This window comes from Bombus pyrosoma, linkage group LG2 (genome assembly GCF_014825855.1).
Source record: "Bombus pyrosoma isolate SC7728 linkage group LG2, ASM1482585v1, whole genome shotgun sequence".
NCBI lineage: Eukaryota > Metazoa > Arthropoda > Insecta > Hymenoptera > Apidae > Bombus > Bombus pyrosoma.
In genome coordinates, this window is record NC_057771.1 from 13,415,319 (window position 1) to 13,430,495 (window position 15,177).

The 15,177-nt window shown below is 42.5% G+C and overlaps 1 protein-coding gene and 1 long non-coding RNA gene across 2 annotated transcripts in view; one reads left to right on the plus strand and one right to left on the minus strand.

Annotated features, from left to right (window-relative positions):
• Positions 1 to 15,177, minus strand: part of LOC122575567 — a 147,606-nt gene that overhangs the window by 119,964 nt on the left and 12,465 nt on the right. The gene's annotated exons all lie outside the window — the stretch shown is intronic.
• Positions 13,023 to 15,177, plus strand: part of LOC122575462 (homeobox protein SIX3) — a 52,684-nt gene continuing 50,529 nt past the window's right edge. Inside the window, exons 1-2 of the mRNA XM_043744434.1 lie at positions 13,023 to 13,285; positions 13,468 to 14,452. Of these exons, the coding sequence (XP_043600369.1) occupies positions 13,809 to 14,452 (644 nt within the window). The 5' untranslated portion in view covers positions 13,023 to 13,285; positions 13,468 to 13,808. The remainder of the gene's footprint in view (positions 13,286 to 13,467; positions 14,453 to 15,177) is intronic.

Sequence of the window (15,177 nt, forward strand, 5' to 3'; positions counted from 1 at the left end):
GTACACGTTCGATTTTATTGTCGTACAGAGACCCAACTAACTGCTAAGCCCTTAAACGACGACCTATCCGGGCTCTGTAAAATTTCCCAGAACCTATTGGAACCTGGCTTTTGTCGCGTGTAGTTAATGTAAGACTTATTAATAACAACTTATAGTTGGTAGCTCGAATAGTTCAGTAAGAAAACTTTTCCACCACTCTATTGCTTTGCTGCTATTATCCTGTGACTTCTTACGGCATTTTCGTCGATTTCAGGCTCTGATTTTTGGATCACTCTGCCAGAGACTTCAATAGTCTTGAGACATTCTTTTTCCTTTCGAAACTCTACGTTTTTCTCTTGGCTTTTGTTTATGGATGACAAATGAAGTGCTCAGATAAGGAAATATTTTTTATTTATTGTCGAATAATACGCTTTTCGTTCATTCATCGATCAAGTACTATAACGTGATAATGTAACGAGCGAGTATCTTAACGAAATTGTTGCAGAATAATATGGATCGTTCGTGTGACACTGTCTTCTTGGACATCGCTAATACTTTTAATAAGGCGAAATGGTTTAATAGCACAGGTTCACCGAAACTTATTCTCATTATCGATGGGAAATTTAATAATTAATATGCGAAGGAAAAAGTAAGTTGAAATATATTTTACTGTCTTATAGTTAGAATGCGTTTTATTTCACGTAATAAAAGGTAAAATTTACAACGTAATATGTTTATTACCAAGTATATTGATTTAACGCCTTCCGATGTAGCTTTTCATCTTATGAAAATTTTTGATAGTTTCGTGTTCGAATACGTACGTAAGTTCACATTTACGACTTGTTAAATGATGGAAACTATCTGGATTCGTACTGCGTTACAAATAGCGACATTTAACTAACATTTCTCTTATCGAGGAACATTTACCAAGATCAACGATAACTTTAAAGCACTGAAAAGAACTTTCACACGAGAAGGTCAAAGGTCTGGTAGCTCGATTTTTCTTGGTCATTGTGCCAGTCCTCTATTTACCCTGCGTTGTATACGCGCGACAGCTTTATTGCCACTTTGCAGAGAGCGTCGCACCGGTGCAAAAATCTCGTTGGCGTTTAAGCGGCAGGTAACCTTCGAAACGAAGGAGGTGGCTCGCGGCAACGAAGACCGAGTGTAACGTTTAATTTCAGCTCGTTGTTATACCTCGAGATAAACGGGCAGAAGAACGAACCGCGTAAAAGCTCGCGGATTTTTCGAAGATTAGACAGGCCCCTTTTCGCATTACCAAGGGAAACGAGTCGACGTTGTCGTCGTCGTCGACAAGGTTCTCGTGCTAGCGCCACACGAAGTGACAACGAGACGTTTTAAAAGGCCACCCCGTTCGCCAAGCAAAGATGTAACATAACAAACAGCCCCGAGGCAAACGTATTTGCCCGGGGCGAGATCGAGTTCCCGGCCACTTCCTGCGCTCCTTCATCGTCTTCTTGCCTCGTGGCGCCGTTGCACTCGCCGACCTGACGTCTCTACCGAGTGACGAGTGCCACCCTTGAACGCATCAGGAATAGACCTTCTCACGAGTGCATTTAGTCGCGAACGTATATTTTTTTTCTTTCCTCGTTTCACGTCTCTTTCTATCGTTTTCGTTTCCTTGGTGGTTTTTATGCCGATAAAAAAGCCAACGTACGAAAACACACGTACGGGAACGTTGCAGACGACAGGCGACGCGCGGACAAATTTTCCAATTGAAATAACAAACACCGGTATATATATCTATATTCTTGTTGGCTGATTTGTATTGTAACAGAGGAAGGTGTTTCGACGTATTTCTCTCGTTTTATGAAAACAATCCGTGGGAAGAAGATTTCTTTCCTACGACGACGATTTAACGTTGGCGTTGGATATTCGTTTTATCGATCGATCCTACGATTGCATTAATTACAACGAATGAAACGGAACGAAGGATAATCCCCCTATAAACACGGAATCTCTCAGTCCGTCGATCTCATTAATACTCGCGGCAACGAAAGGATTTTCGTTGAAATGAAAAATCGAGTGCATCGTGTAAAAAAGTATGTCTGTAAAAAAAAAAAAAGAAAAATACGCGAAGAGGAAGGAAAAAAGGAAGAGGGATGGAGAATGGCGGGTTAGAGAAGGAGGGGTGGAAAAAACACGCGGGGCAACAACACGCGGAATGAAGGGACGGGAGATTGGCCGGCGATAATCATCGGCGCCGTCAATTTTCCGGCGAATGTAAAATCACCGTCACGTCGGCGAATTATGGCCGCGTCAGGCCACGTTCTTTGTACATATTTCGGCCGAAATTCGAGTGTCAGTGCATGGGATAAAACGTAATGAGCCGCGCGTTCCGGTCGGCCAGCTTTGGGTACCAACGGGGAAATTATGGCGGAGGCGACCGATGTTAAAAGCGCGATGTAAATTCGGGACAACGTGCATGGCACACGCACCTGTACGTATACACGTGAACACATGCACACGTATGTATGCACGCGTAACACGTAGAAATACAGACGCGTATTTACACGCGCGGCGCGACACGACGCGGGCTGGCAGACACGGACTAGCAAACGCGGGAAGGGCGGCAAGGAAGGTACTTGGTGCTCATGATTGCGATAATGCCAAACGCAATATCGCGGCAAAATTTATCGGTCGCTCGAGCAACGGCACGCGTAGCGAACCGTGCGAAAAATAGTAATGAGTTGCCGGGGAGAGCACGAAAAAGCGTAATAATGAGAGGACGCGGCTGGTGAAAAGAGACGGACACGAAGATAGAGGGATAGAGACGGAAGAGAACGAGCCGACAAGCGGGGAGAGAGAGAGAGAGAGAGAGAGAGGCTGGTGGAAGGGGTAGGGGTGCGTACGGGGGCAAAAAGATAATGGAAGAGTGTGGGAATAAAAATCGAGAGGATAGAGAGGTGGAAGCGAAGAGAGGAATCGAGAGGACCGCGATAAGGGGATAAAATCGAGAAAGAAAATAAAAGGTGGAATAGAAGAGCGGGCGAAGGTAGACGTAAAGAATATAAAATGACGATCGTCGGAGAGGGATAGGGAGGGGGGAGAGGGTTTAAAAAACAGAAACGTAAAAGGAAAGGAGGGAATCAGTGGGCGAGGAAGAGTCGAAGGTGGAATGAAAAAAAGCGTGGAACGTTTAATCGGCGCACGGTAAGCTCTCTTTCTCTCTCGTCCTTTCTCCCTGTTTCTCTCTCTCTCTCTCTCTCTCTCTCTCTCTCTCTTTTGGTATATATTTGAAAGGAAAAAGAGGAAAAAAGAAAAGGGGTGGCGCGTTGAAAAAGCCTGTCGCTACGAGTCTTCCGTATTTCGGATATAACGGTGAACGATGAGGTTTTTTCCAGCGCGAAGGAAAAAGCGCGTCGGCCAGATGAACGCGCAAACAGGATTCCGCGGAAAAGCAATTTTTTAATAAATCCTGTTTGCACCGGGATATATTTTCTACGACGTGCGTCGCTTTAAAGTTTGACGACGGAGTCGGGCTGCACGTCGCTCCATTTCAAAAATGAATCGCGGGTAATCCGTAAGACAGAGCCGCGTAACGATTAATTATGCGCGACCGTTAATACTATCGCGGCTATTTTCATTACTTTATAGTACGATATAATTCAGTAGCTCGTGTAATTTTACTTTTCCTATCGCGCCGTGATGCGAAAAATTTCAAACAGTTTAATAATATAACATAGCGGCTGCAAGAATCGAACGAAGCGAAATCCTAAAGCAGTCGCGAGAAACATTGAGTCTGTCGAGGACTTGTGTAGAGAGAGGATGATTGATCGTGAGATTTATTAAACGAGATTGCTCGTTGTTGAAACCGTCAAGTATATTTAAAATGTTAAATAAATAAGTACAGATAGCGTTCTAACGGATTCGCTAAGACAGTGTATAAGTCGCAAAATAAGATCGCTAATAAACTCCTTAATAACTGATAGACACTCGGTAGATACTCATAGATACTGACTTGCTTACGATCGCGTCCGTTTATTTCACTGGAGAGCCGGAAAATTCAAATTCGTCTTCGTTTGACGGTTGCACGTAGCGGCGACATTGTTTTGCCCGGAGTTTATTTATTATTATACTATGTGTATTCTTACGATATTGCTACTCCGAAGCAAAACAACAACATGATTTAAATTATCCTCTAGCTCATGTGCCGCTACAAGTCCATCAGAAACGGAAAGATCGAGAAATAAAATAAAAAAGACAACGTCCGTTTAATTGCTTTATTTTAAACGAAGTAATAATTGAAAAATAAAGGACACGTTAAACGTCGGCGGGAAAGAAAGAGGGTCGTACGAGACGTCGATTGAAGGCCCGCTACGAGGTGGCTGGTCGAACGAAACAAGGGAAACAAAACCAGCATGGATTCCAACGAGGTACGATATTATCTGGCAGAAAGAAGGCGCGGCACAGCTTCCCGGCTAAGATAGTGGAATTAGTGGAAGTCTCGTTAACGACCTCATTAACTCACGGTTAGAGTCGATGGAGGGCCGGGTTAGAAGGCAGCCTGCCCAGAAAAGTAAAACAAACAAATGGCCGTGGCGCCATCGCGCAGATGAGTCCTGTCAAGACTTTGGAACGAATTCCGCGCCGATCCACGCCAGCTTTTCCTTCACCGTCTACGTCTAACCCCTCGGTCGCGTCGCGGCCGTTACAAACCTCAAATTTCATCCCCGGCTTTCCAAGTTTCCTCTGTAAACATAGCGCGAGAAGGGACATCCCGGGCGCCACTCGCAGATTCTCGACAACGACCTACCCAAAAATCGACTTCTCGACTTCTCTTGCTGCATTTTCCTAGTCTGCCGCTCTGCCCACCTACTTTCATCTTTCGGACGCTTCTGTTAGCTGATCGTAATAGATAAGAAGAAGTTAAACTTCGGAATATATCGTCGAGGAAATGGTAAATGAGCGACGACGATGAATATCGTAAAACGAAATGGTGTTGAAACAAGTCGATGAAAGATAACTTCCAGATACGTTCGATATTCTTATAAAGAAGATTTTAATACTCCAAAATTACACATTACATCTTCGACGAAACGTGTGTACGTGTCTGCACCGGCGAAAACCAACCACATCTGTACAACACATTCTTCTGAATTCGGATGGCTTAAACGAATGCAGAAAAGTCGAACAACAGAGTTAAGAGAACGGTAGAAAACCAAGCTACAGCACAAGCATCGAAGTATTGCACGGAGAATAATCGAATCCCTGAATTTTCCTTCCAAAACGCACCATTCAACGATTGGGTTTTCCTGCAATTTTGTTCTCTACTTACTCTACATTCTCAATCCTTCTTTCGTCTTAAGGATAATTTTGTTGACTGATGACGATGGACACGAAGTTAAGCTTTCAAGTACATATATACTTTGTCGAGGAAATACCAAATGGGCGAGGCTTAGAAGAATATTCCAAAGGATGTAGAATTGGAAGAAGATGAATTTGTAATACGTACGATCAACTGTAAAGAAGATTTTAATGGATAGGAATCTGATTGGACCCCAGTTCCGAAATACACTCGCACGCAAGATTGCGGAATAATACAGAGGCTGGGCCGAGCAACGCCCCATTAGCACGTCGTTAAATAATAAAGCCTCCATATTAGGCACCCTATAGCCCGCACAACCAGAAGAGGATTATTCCACAACGATATGTGTAACGCTCCCCATTTCTCTGTACCAGCAACCAACACCGTTAGGCTGGTGTCGTGCACGAAAACTCCTCGTACGTTCGGATAGAACTGTGCTTGCGTTCGATGGAATCGTTTCGACGAGTGATTTGCACGATTTAATCCTGGGACAAACAGGAACGTTTTATTCGACTGTGTAATACATACAGAGTAATCCCGTGCGCGTTTGCAGCGGTGCCTTGTTAGCTTTTAAACGTTACCAAACGCGTAATCCTTGAGTATTCGATTATAAAGCGCAGATACGGTTTGTACAGGGGTGATCTTCTAAGTATAAATCGCGAAAAGAATATTACGCCACATCGGAACTGTTAAAATTGTCCAAACGATGATTTCGGGTCTGCCTCGGTATTCTATCGTTTCTGGAAGAATCAACTCGCATCTGAGACAAAAATTAGTTAAGTACATAAAATGAGACATTTTATTCTAAATTTGCAAATTTTTCTTGCAGCTCGTTCGATGCGTTTCAACGTTCGAACGGAATTTTCTATTAAAACGTATGTTAATCGAAATGATACTTCGCTCACGATATAACGATACACTTAAAGTCATTTTTATCAGATGCAGTAAATACGACCATGTAATTTCGAAATATTAAAAGAAAGGTTAAAAGAAAGATATACTCGAACGTATTACAAAGTTCAATAAATTCCCATCAATAATTAACACGCCAACTTCTTCTTCCTCCGCTTGAAATTCTATCATCAAGATAACGTTGAAAATCCTCATTTCGAATCAACGAATCAACAAAAATTCAGTCCTGGAAAAATCAACATTCGTTTCTCTTATATCTTGTGCATGCCCACAACGTCGAATCAGCGGAACGTCCTCGCATGCTCGATATTCTAATCCGTAGAGACATCGGGTGCGGCGTGTGCGTAATTCATTATGCGTGTCGCGAGCGCGGACACAATGTATCCGGGCGATACGCGGCGGCGAACGCCGTCCGACGTTTTCCTTTCTTTGGTTTCTAGACCGTGATTAATCTACCCTCGGTAACGAGTCCCGCTTGACAGTTCTCATCGCGGAAAGTAATAGCGGTGCCCGATGGAATTCAATGAAAGAACCTTTGTACGGGGGCCCGGTACACGCGAGATGACGCCTTGTTACCGGTACGAGCGGAGAACGCGTGATAAGAGGAGCGAATATTTCTCTCTCGCCCTCTCGTCGAGTGAGAGATTTCCCCCGTCGAGTTTGAGGAACGTGGTCGAAAAGATGGAAGGTTGTTGGAAGCAACGAACGAGCAATTGCTTTGGAAACTGGAACAAGTTGGGACATACACCGCCGTTCCTAAGTATTAGAACATACGCGTAAGCTAAAGTATACAATAAAGAATAGAGCTGTAAAATTATTAGGAAATTATCGACAATGAGATATTATCAATTATTTAACTGTACTTAAATATATCGTATATGGATGACGAGGATCGATGAGGTAATCGCGATAGGAATAAACGTTTCTGTTAGTAACAGTTAATTTTTTCCAAAGTCTCGCGTGTTGTTAGTGAATTGTAAAAACACAAAGTGTCTAAGCTTGGTAGTTTTAACGTTGAAGCTTATCGTTATAACATTTCGTATGAAACTTTGGGCGAAAGCATTTATGTATATTTCGAGTATTATAATACCAATCTGATCAATTATACGGAGGCAATAGCATTATGTTAATTTTCTTTATGCGTGTCCGTGACGTATCTGGAACGCAGCTTTAATCAGTTTTAATATTCGTATTACGAAGTTTATATGCAGCCCTATGTGTGTTATAAATCATTCCACAAGTTTGATTCTTCTCTGAATTTCCCTTTTCATCTGTTTCAGTTTTGTTTGAAAATTTGACGCGATTGCAAAGGCGAATGGCTAATTGTTAATTCTGCGGCTCTTGCACGTAATTTCTTCAAACTTTCATCGTGTACTTTCGATCATTATCCTGCACCAGTGTAAAATCATAGACCTCCGATCCCTTCTTTCATCATCTGAATCAATTATCACGGTATTATAGAGATCAGCAGATATCCTAGTACTTCTGTAGACGCGTGGTGCACCAGCGAAGAAAAGAAGAAGCAGATGGGAAAAGAAAATGGTAAAATGGTTGTCGTGCGACGAAATCATTTGTCTAGGAAGGTCAGCAAACAAACGGACACCAGCGGCCGATAGATCGATCCGCGTAATCGGAGGTTGGATGATGGAACGGTGTAATACTCACGGCCTGCCTGTCGTTATCGCGACATTTATCTGCGAGACATTTCCCACCCCGATATTCTATTATATTCGACGGCAAATGTAATTCATCATTCAATCGTGGCGCATGGTCATCGTTAAACGCGTTTATCCGTCACGTTCCTTAGTACATAATTAAGAATGAAATTTCGCGTAGTCGACGTAAAACACCGATGACTTGTACGAGCTGCTGGGAATTTTGGATTTTAATTTATACAACTCACTATTAATTCTCTGAAGTTTGGCGTTTGTCTCCTTACGGAAAAATAAAATTGCAACAATTTGTTCGCTGTCCTTTTACATCGATTTGAAACTGGAGAAATGATTGCGTGTAGCTATGGAATAAGTAAAACGTATCTATACGTTTACAGGGCAGAGTAATTGCGTTATAGTTGATTAATAAGCTGCGAATGTTTAGGAAAATTTTCGAATATTTTTACGAACGCTACCGGGGAAATGAAACTTGATCGAAAACCTCTTTCATCCACTTTATAACAGAACTTTGTATTTTGGTATCTTATCATCTTTAAATTTCCCATGAATTAATAAATACATCTGCAATCTACTCGTTGATACGTCCTATCCGAAATTTATGAAACAATGTGCAACAATTTAAGAAAGTTTGAAAGAACATCGTAATTAAAGAAACTAATTGATTTTAATAATACACTCGCGCATTGGCCGATTACGTGTATTTATTGACAAGGTTTGCGAGAACTATCTGCAAACAATTGTGCGTTATCGCATTATGCAATACGCGTATTCCACCGTCGCCTATGCAACTCTACAAACACGTATCTGTTCGTTCGTGCCTACTAATGCGTGCAATCAGAGGAATTTATCCATTAGACGGGACGATTAATTGCTCACCATTCACGAAGATTAAAGACAGGTGAAGGTCAACGAAGAATCCGCACCGTACTAAACTCGCTTAGAGAGTCACGATCAGGATCGCATAACCTCGTCCATTAACCGAAATTACCAACAATTTTCTGGCAACTATAGAGGATCCCTATCGATACGCATCTGTCTATTTATCAAAAATATTCTCTGTTCCAATATCAATTTGAATCGTGCATTCACGTCGCACGCAAACGCATTTATATTAATCACTGATATATTTATCAATGCGCGTTTAATTAAATAGAATTGCATCCGTCCGAAACAAACGCCGACGATTAGAATTTAGCAGCTGTGCAAAGTCCGTGAGGTCTGTAGTTGGAATAAAGCGATTAACGTTTATCAGTAGCCACCAGAAAGAGTTAATACATATAGTAATCGTACAGGTGCGAGCGTTCATAATTACTTATACAACCGATATTTTCCATTTATAAGTCCGTTTAAAATAGATTACGTCTATCCATCGATTCATAGCCGATAAAATTTGCTGAGAAGAAAATAAATTATTTCTATAATCCGTATCTTAACTTGCGTCTACAACTTCAACTATACATTTTGTTTAAAGATATGAAAGTGGTCAGATGTTTTTTACTGGAGTTATACGTGCAGGAACAGAGAAAATGTGAAATTGTCCAGCGTTAATACTCGTAGTACAGGCAAGGAAAGTACAAGCAAAGAATGGTGCCACCAGCAGTAGGATAATTGAGCCCTAAGTTCGGTAAGTAAGTGTCTACCGTGTCTAGATTTTGGCGGTCAGTTGGTAGTTTCAGCAGGGATCCGAATGGTAATTTCAGCAGGGACTGTTGCTGCTTTCTCATTGGGTCTTTTATTACATGTCCACTGGTGGACATCTATTATACTGTTAAGACCTCTGGGGAAAACCCAGGAATTGTGATTTTCCAAATATTCTATGACGCACGGGAGAAACATATATTTTGGATTGAAATATATCATATTCTAGGCACATTACACCTGATTTTCAACATCTTCGACCGGAATTCTGTCTCTATTGTAAATTTCTGAAAAATTGCAATTGTTCTCTCAATTGTTTGTTATAAGTCGGATAATTGATATTTCAGTTATAAATAGTCAAGGTCGGTAATACTCTTTATACATAGTTTTCTGTGAATATAACAATAACGCATTTAATATATATAGATATTTCTAGACTGCAGGTATTATATACATTATCAGATGGCAGGTAACGTATACGTTAGGATATCCCAGATATTATATGCGCATAATAAAAATCTTGTATGTTTAATCTCGTTGCATTTTTCAATAAGTTTATTGATACAACCTATGATACTTCCCTATCGCTGACCACAAGTTTCAGCATGAAATGAGGGAACCATTTGACATTGCGCCTAATTTGACGTTCGTTTGAGATAGAAAAATTCAATAGTCGTCTTAAATGAGTAAACATCTTGGATTCACCTATTTACTGACATATTTGCTGTCATAACATATGGCTAGCACATGTATTAATAAAATTCATTAAACCTTAGAGAGTAAATATATATAAAGCTTAATGTATATGAGATTACATATTAATGACTAAAAGCAAACGAAAAACTGATCTTTCATTACCAGGTAGACTAATTGGGATCAAAGATAATGTATACAATATATAATTTGTTAAAAGAAACGAGATATCTCATTTATGTAAATTAGCGGAAGATAACAGCATTTAACGTAACTACCTCTTGAAATCGAGAGCAAAATAATGTGCGAAATGTATGAGAATTAAAATATGCAAATGAATGTTGCGAAAGTGATAACTTCCCGATATTCCTTTGATAACAAAATTAAGTTATTATCCGGGTTTAATGTTGAGCGATTTAATGTTTAGCATGGTAATTGAAATTTTGATGATTAACACTAGTCCATCGTACGCGCGCGCACTTGCGTTACTTTCAAGCAATAACTGTTAAAGTCTATCTGTTTCCATTTACTTTACTACTTGTGAGGTGACGCAAACGGATGGATGGTAGCTCTTAATCGGAAGAACGCAGGGAATTACGACGAGAAGGATGTCTTTCGAAAAACTGGTAATCCAGCTTCTTCCGTAATACGATTTAACTAGGGCCAATCGGTCTGGTATCGGTCGTATAACGGAACGAACGATTGCAAAACGAGACCAATCGACGGCATCATCGACGCTCGAGATTATATTTCCTTCCATTTCGTTCGAGTGACGCGATATCCAAGAAACTTATCCGAAAATAAATGCCAAGACTACGGGAGAGATAAGTAGACGATAAGTCACGTGTTTTATTTCTTACGAGAAAAGAACTAGATTTAAAATTCAAGTATATCGTTGCACGCGTTTGTGAAAATTATCTTTTTATTCGGTTTTGCAAACTGCCGTTTCAACCTCCTCGTAAACGCAAATCGACGTAAAGTTAAAATATCGAAGACATTCAAATTTATAATAATAACTTGCGGATGGTTTCTGGGAGATCTGCATCTTCGAACCAAAGATATCGCAGATCGTTTTCATTTTCAACAACTCGTATCAAAATACCATTCTTTGGCCGTAAAGCGACGTTTAATATCAAAAAATTGACACGTTCCCGAACCCTGGTCTCGGTATACTTTCGGCCGATCGCTCTTTCCCCTTGGTGTCTGAATAATATTTACAATAATTCGTGGAAATATTAGGTAGATTTTGCGAGGAGATTTTGCCAGGTTATTCTATCAATTCGTCTAAGTCGGTGTTAAGGGTTGCTACATGGAATGGTATGTAAGTTGTTTGAAGGTAAGAAGAGGTGAAGTATGGTGAAAAAGTTGGTAAAAAGGCTGACGACCAATATCGTGAAGGTAGGAAAGTAGACACGTCGGCCTGGATACGTCAGAGTTACAAATCAGAATATTTATCACGAGACTGAAGCTGCTGCGGCGGCTGTGCGTTCGATAAAACGGAGACGCCTTCGGCGCCGTCGCGCGTCCTCGGCTTCTCGATACGCGTGCACCTGTCGTCTTGACGAGAAATGAAATCTAGTCGCGTGTCGATAAAGGGCTTCTATCCGTATTGCCCCGATATCGGCGCCGTGAAATTCTGTCGAAGTCGCGACGAATGAAAAATGGCGCAAGAGTCCGTAGGTTCAACGTCCTCTTTTCGTTGGATGCGCCAACAAAGAAACGACATTTCGATCCATCGAAACTACGAACGTGTAATTTAACCACGGAAAAATCATCGATAATTGCGGAAAGTTCTTAACGGCGATAAAAGTCCTATTAAAATCGAGCTTCGAATATATCAGCGATAAAACGAACATAATTTATAGCGAAGACGCGATTGAAACATCCCTGAGAAGCACATGCACGAATCCCATGTTTCCGAAACGTGAAACGAAAATGAAAAGAGTGTTCTCTAGAAAGCAGAGATTTTTATAGAACGATGCCAAACGTCGAGACGAGAATCGCGAGAAAGTGATGGCGCGAGCAGAACATAGTGACAGAGAAACAGAGAGGCGAAAAGCCGATGGACCTTAGGAGTCGTGGATGTTGCACGAGAACGAGAGCGGCGAGTCTGATCTCGAAAGCAGTTCGTCGAGAGATCACGGCAGCAGGAGCAACAGAAGGTACGGAACGGCAGCAGGAACGGCAGCAGTTGAATGTGGGGATCATGCCTTCGTTCCCCGCGTCCTTGCTTCCACCCCACTTTTCCATACTCTCCGTCCCACTTTCTGCTCGGCGAATCGATCGTGCTCTCTCTGTCCGTGTTCCCTCGTCTCTCTCGCTTTATAGTTCGCGCGAGAGGTAAGGGGACACGAGGGACGTCTCTGGCGGGAGCACTCGCGGATCGTTGGCAGGGGTATGGGTTACGGCACGAGGAGCGAAGGGGATGATCGAAGGAATAGACAGAGAGTGGGGGGCGATGTGGATTGCGGAAAGGTTTTGGTGGGGTGCGAACGGTGTGGTGCTGGATACCACGTGGAAGGGATAATTAAACGGACACACACGTGAACACGGACGCTGGTTACGGAAGGACGAAGAAAGGTTACCATGGTAACGTGGATGGGATCCGGCCAATCCCAGTTTGGCTGATGGGCGTGGCTTGTACATTGGCCCCCCGAGCACCAGTATAGCTGTCTCTTTTTCTCCAGCTACCCCTCTGTTGGTGTTTCGAACCAGGGGACAGGGAGAAAGGACGAGGACACGAGAGTGCAAGTAGGAAAGAGAGAAAGAGGGAGGAAGCGAAAGAGAGATGTAGAGGTAGGTCGCAAGAGTCGGCGGGACTACCCGGTTGTAACGGGCGCGTACAAACGTATCATGCTGGGTAGGGCCGGTGCCGAGATGCCGGCTTGTAAACGAAACCAGTTTGCTATACGATACGATCCAGGCAACAGCGGCCTCGCGTGATATCCCCACGGCTGAGAAGAACGTCAACGTGTGCTATTGCGTCCGATGTGACCCCGTAGGATATCTACTTGGAGAATGTTACTTGCACCGGGGTTCATCTGACGGATAGCGCTCGGGGGTGAGATTCAGTCAGCGAGAGACGAAGCAGCGGACAGCAACCAATGGTTCATTCGTTGCGAAACGACCGTCCCTGAATGTTACCCGAAACTTTCCTGCGAAAGCTTCGTATTTCTGGAAAGGGAAAACCCGTATTTCTCGCCGAACCGTATTGCGTAAATCATATATCGTTCTTCGTTGCAGAAACATAGAAAAAACCAGCACCCCTCGTGTCATTAGAAACTGGTGAACATTTTGTGTCCAATCGTTTGTAACAGTATATTCAGTGCAAACTATTCGTGAAGTGAGTTCTACCTTGATGGTCGAGAGTTCTATAGAAGTGATCGAGCAGCTAAGAAGTTAAGTAAGATTCGGTTGAGACAACAGGATGAAAAACGCCAAAAGTAAACACAAATTGAGTCGGAGAGTTTCTTAGGTTACCGAGTGGAATTGTCAGTTACATGTGACAGAATCGATGTATTGAAAAGGTTACCAGTGTTTAAAGCACACGAAATAAGTGGATCGTAGAAGGGCAACCAAAAGAGATGTCGGCTGTCGCACCAGCGGGCACCGGTGCCACAGCGCCCACAAATAGTGGTCCAATTGTACCTGCTCCTGTTTTTGCATTGCCAACGTTGTCATTCACCGTCGGCCAGGTTGCCACCGTTTGCGAGACCCTCGAGGAAAGCGGCGATATCGAGAGACTGGCGAGATTCCTCTGGAGTCTGCCAGTGGCTCATCCAAACATTCAGGAGTTGAATCAAAGCGAGGCCGTACTGAGAGCTAGAGCGATTGTCGCGTTTCATTCGGGCCACTATAGAGAATTGTACGCCATACTGGAGAGGCATAAGTTCACCAAGGACTCTCATGGTAAACTTCAAGCGATGTGGCTGGAGGCGCATTATCAAGAAGCTGAGAAGCTTCGTGGAAGACCACTGGGTCCAGTGGATAAGTATAGAGTTCGAAAGAAATTTCCGTTGCCGAGGACGATCTGGGACGGAGAACAGAAAACCCATTGCTTCAAGGAGAGGACCAGATCGTTGCTGAGAGAATGGTATCTTCAGGATCCGTATCCGAATCCCGGGAAAAAGAGGGAATTGGCTGCTGCCACGGGGCTCACGCCGACCCAAGTTGGAAATTGGTTCAAGAACAGAAGGCAAAGGGATCGGGCCGCTGCTGCGAAAAATAGGTACATTTAATATATTCTTATTTATCGATACATCGTTTGCTGATTGAAACAACTGTCATCCTGGGTTAATTGTTTCTCAGTTAAAGAAACTACGAACAACGAGTTATTAATAGAACGAGAAATAATTCCTTCGATCGACGCAATTACCTTTTAAGTTTCTAAGAGACACTGTTTTAATAAATCGTAGAACGAAGAAGAATATCTTAAGCTTATTGAGAATAATATACATATATATATATATATATATTATTTGACGTTACTATTATTAGTCACGCGATCACGAGTGCAATGTTTAACCTAACGGAATTTAATCTAACCAGTGAGAAAGTTTATTTTATAGTAAATCGAAAGTCGATTAACAAATTCTTATACGTTGTGTTTTCATACGTGAACGATTGCGGTTAGTTGCAGGACGCGAAAGTTTTGTTCATTAAGTAGCGTTTAATGGAAGTTAATCGCGAAACGATTAGTGGTTTAGGTCCCTTTAGTCAGATTGTTGTGCTGTGTCCTCGGCAAACGAGCCTTTGTGCTGGTCCCAAGGTCCCCGCGTCGAGGGTCGCGTAATTTCATTTTGACGTCCGACGGAGGGTCGCTGCCGTCGGGCGTACAACGATTTTCGAATTACGTCTTTCAAATTGTATTTCGTCGATGCTTTCCTCTCCTTTCGTCCCACGATACGTCCTCTGCATAGACGAGTCCTGCCCAAATCGACTCTGAACACCGTC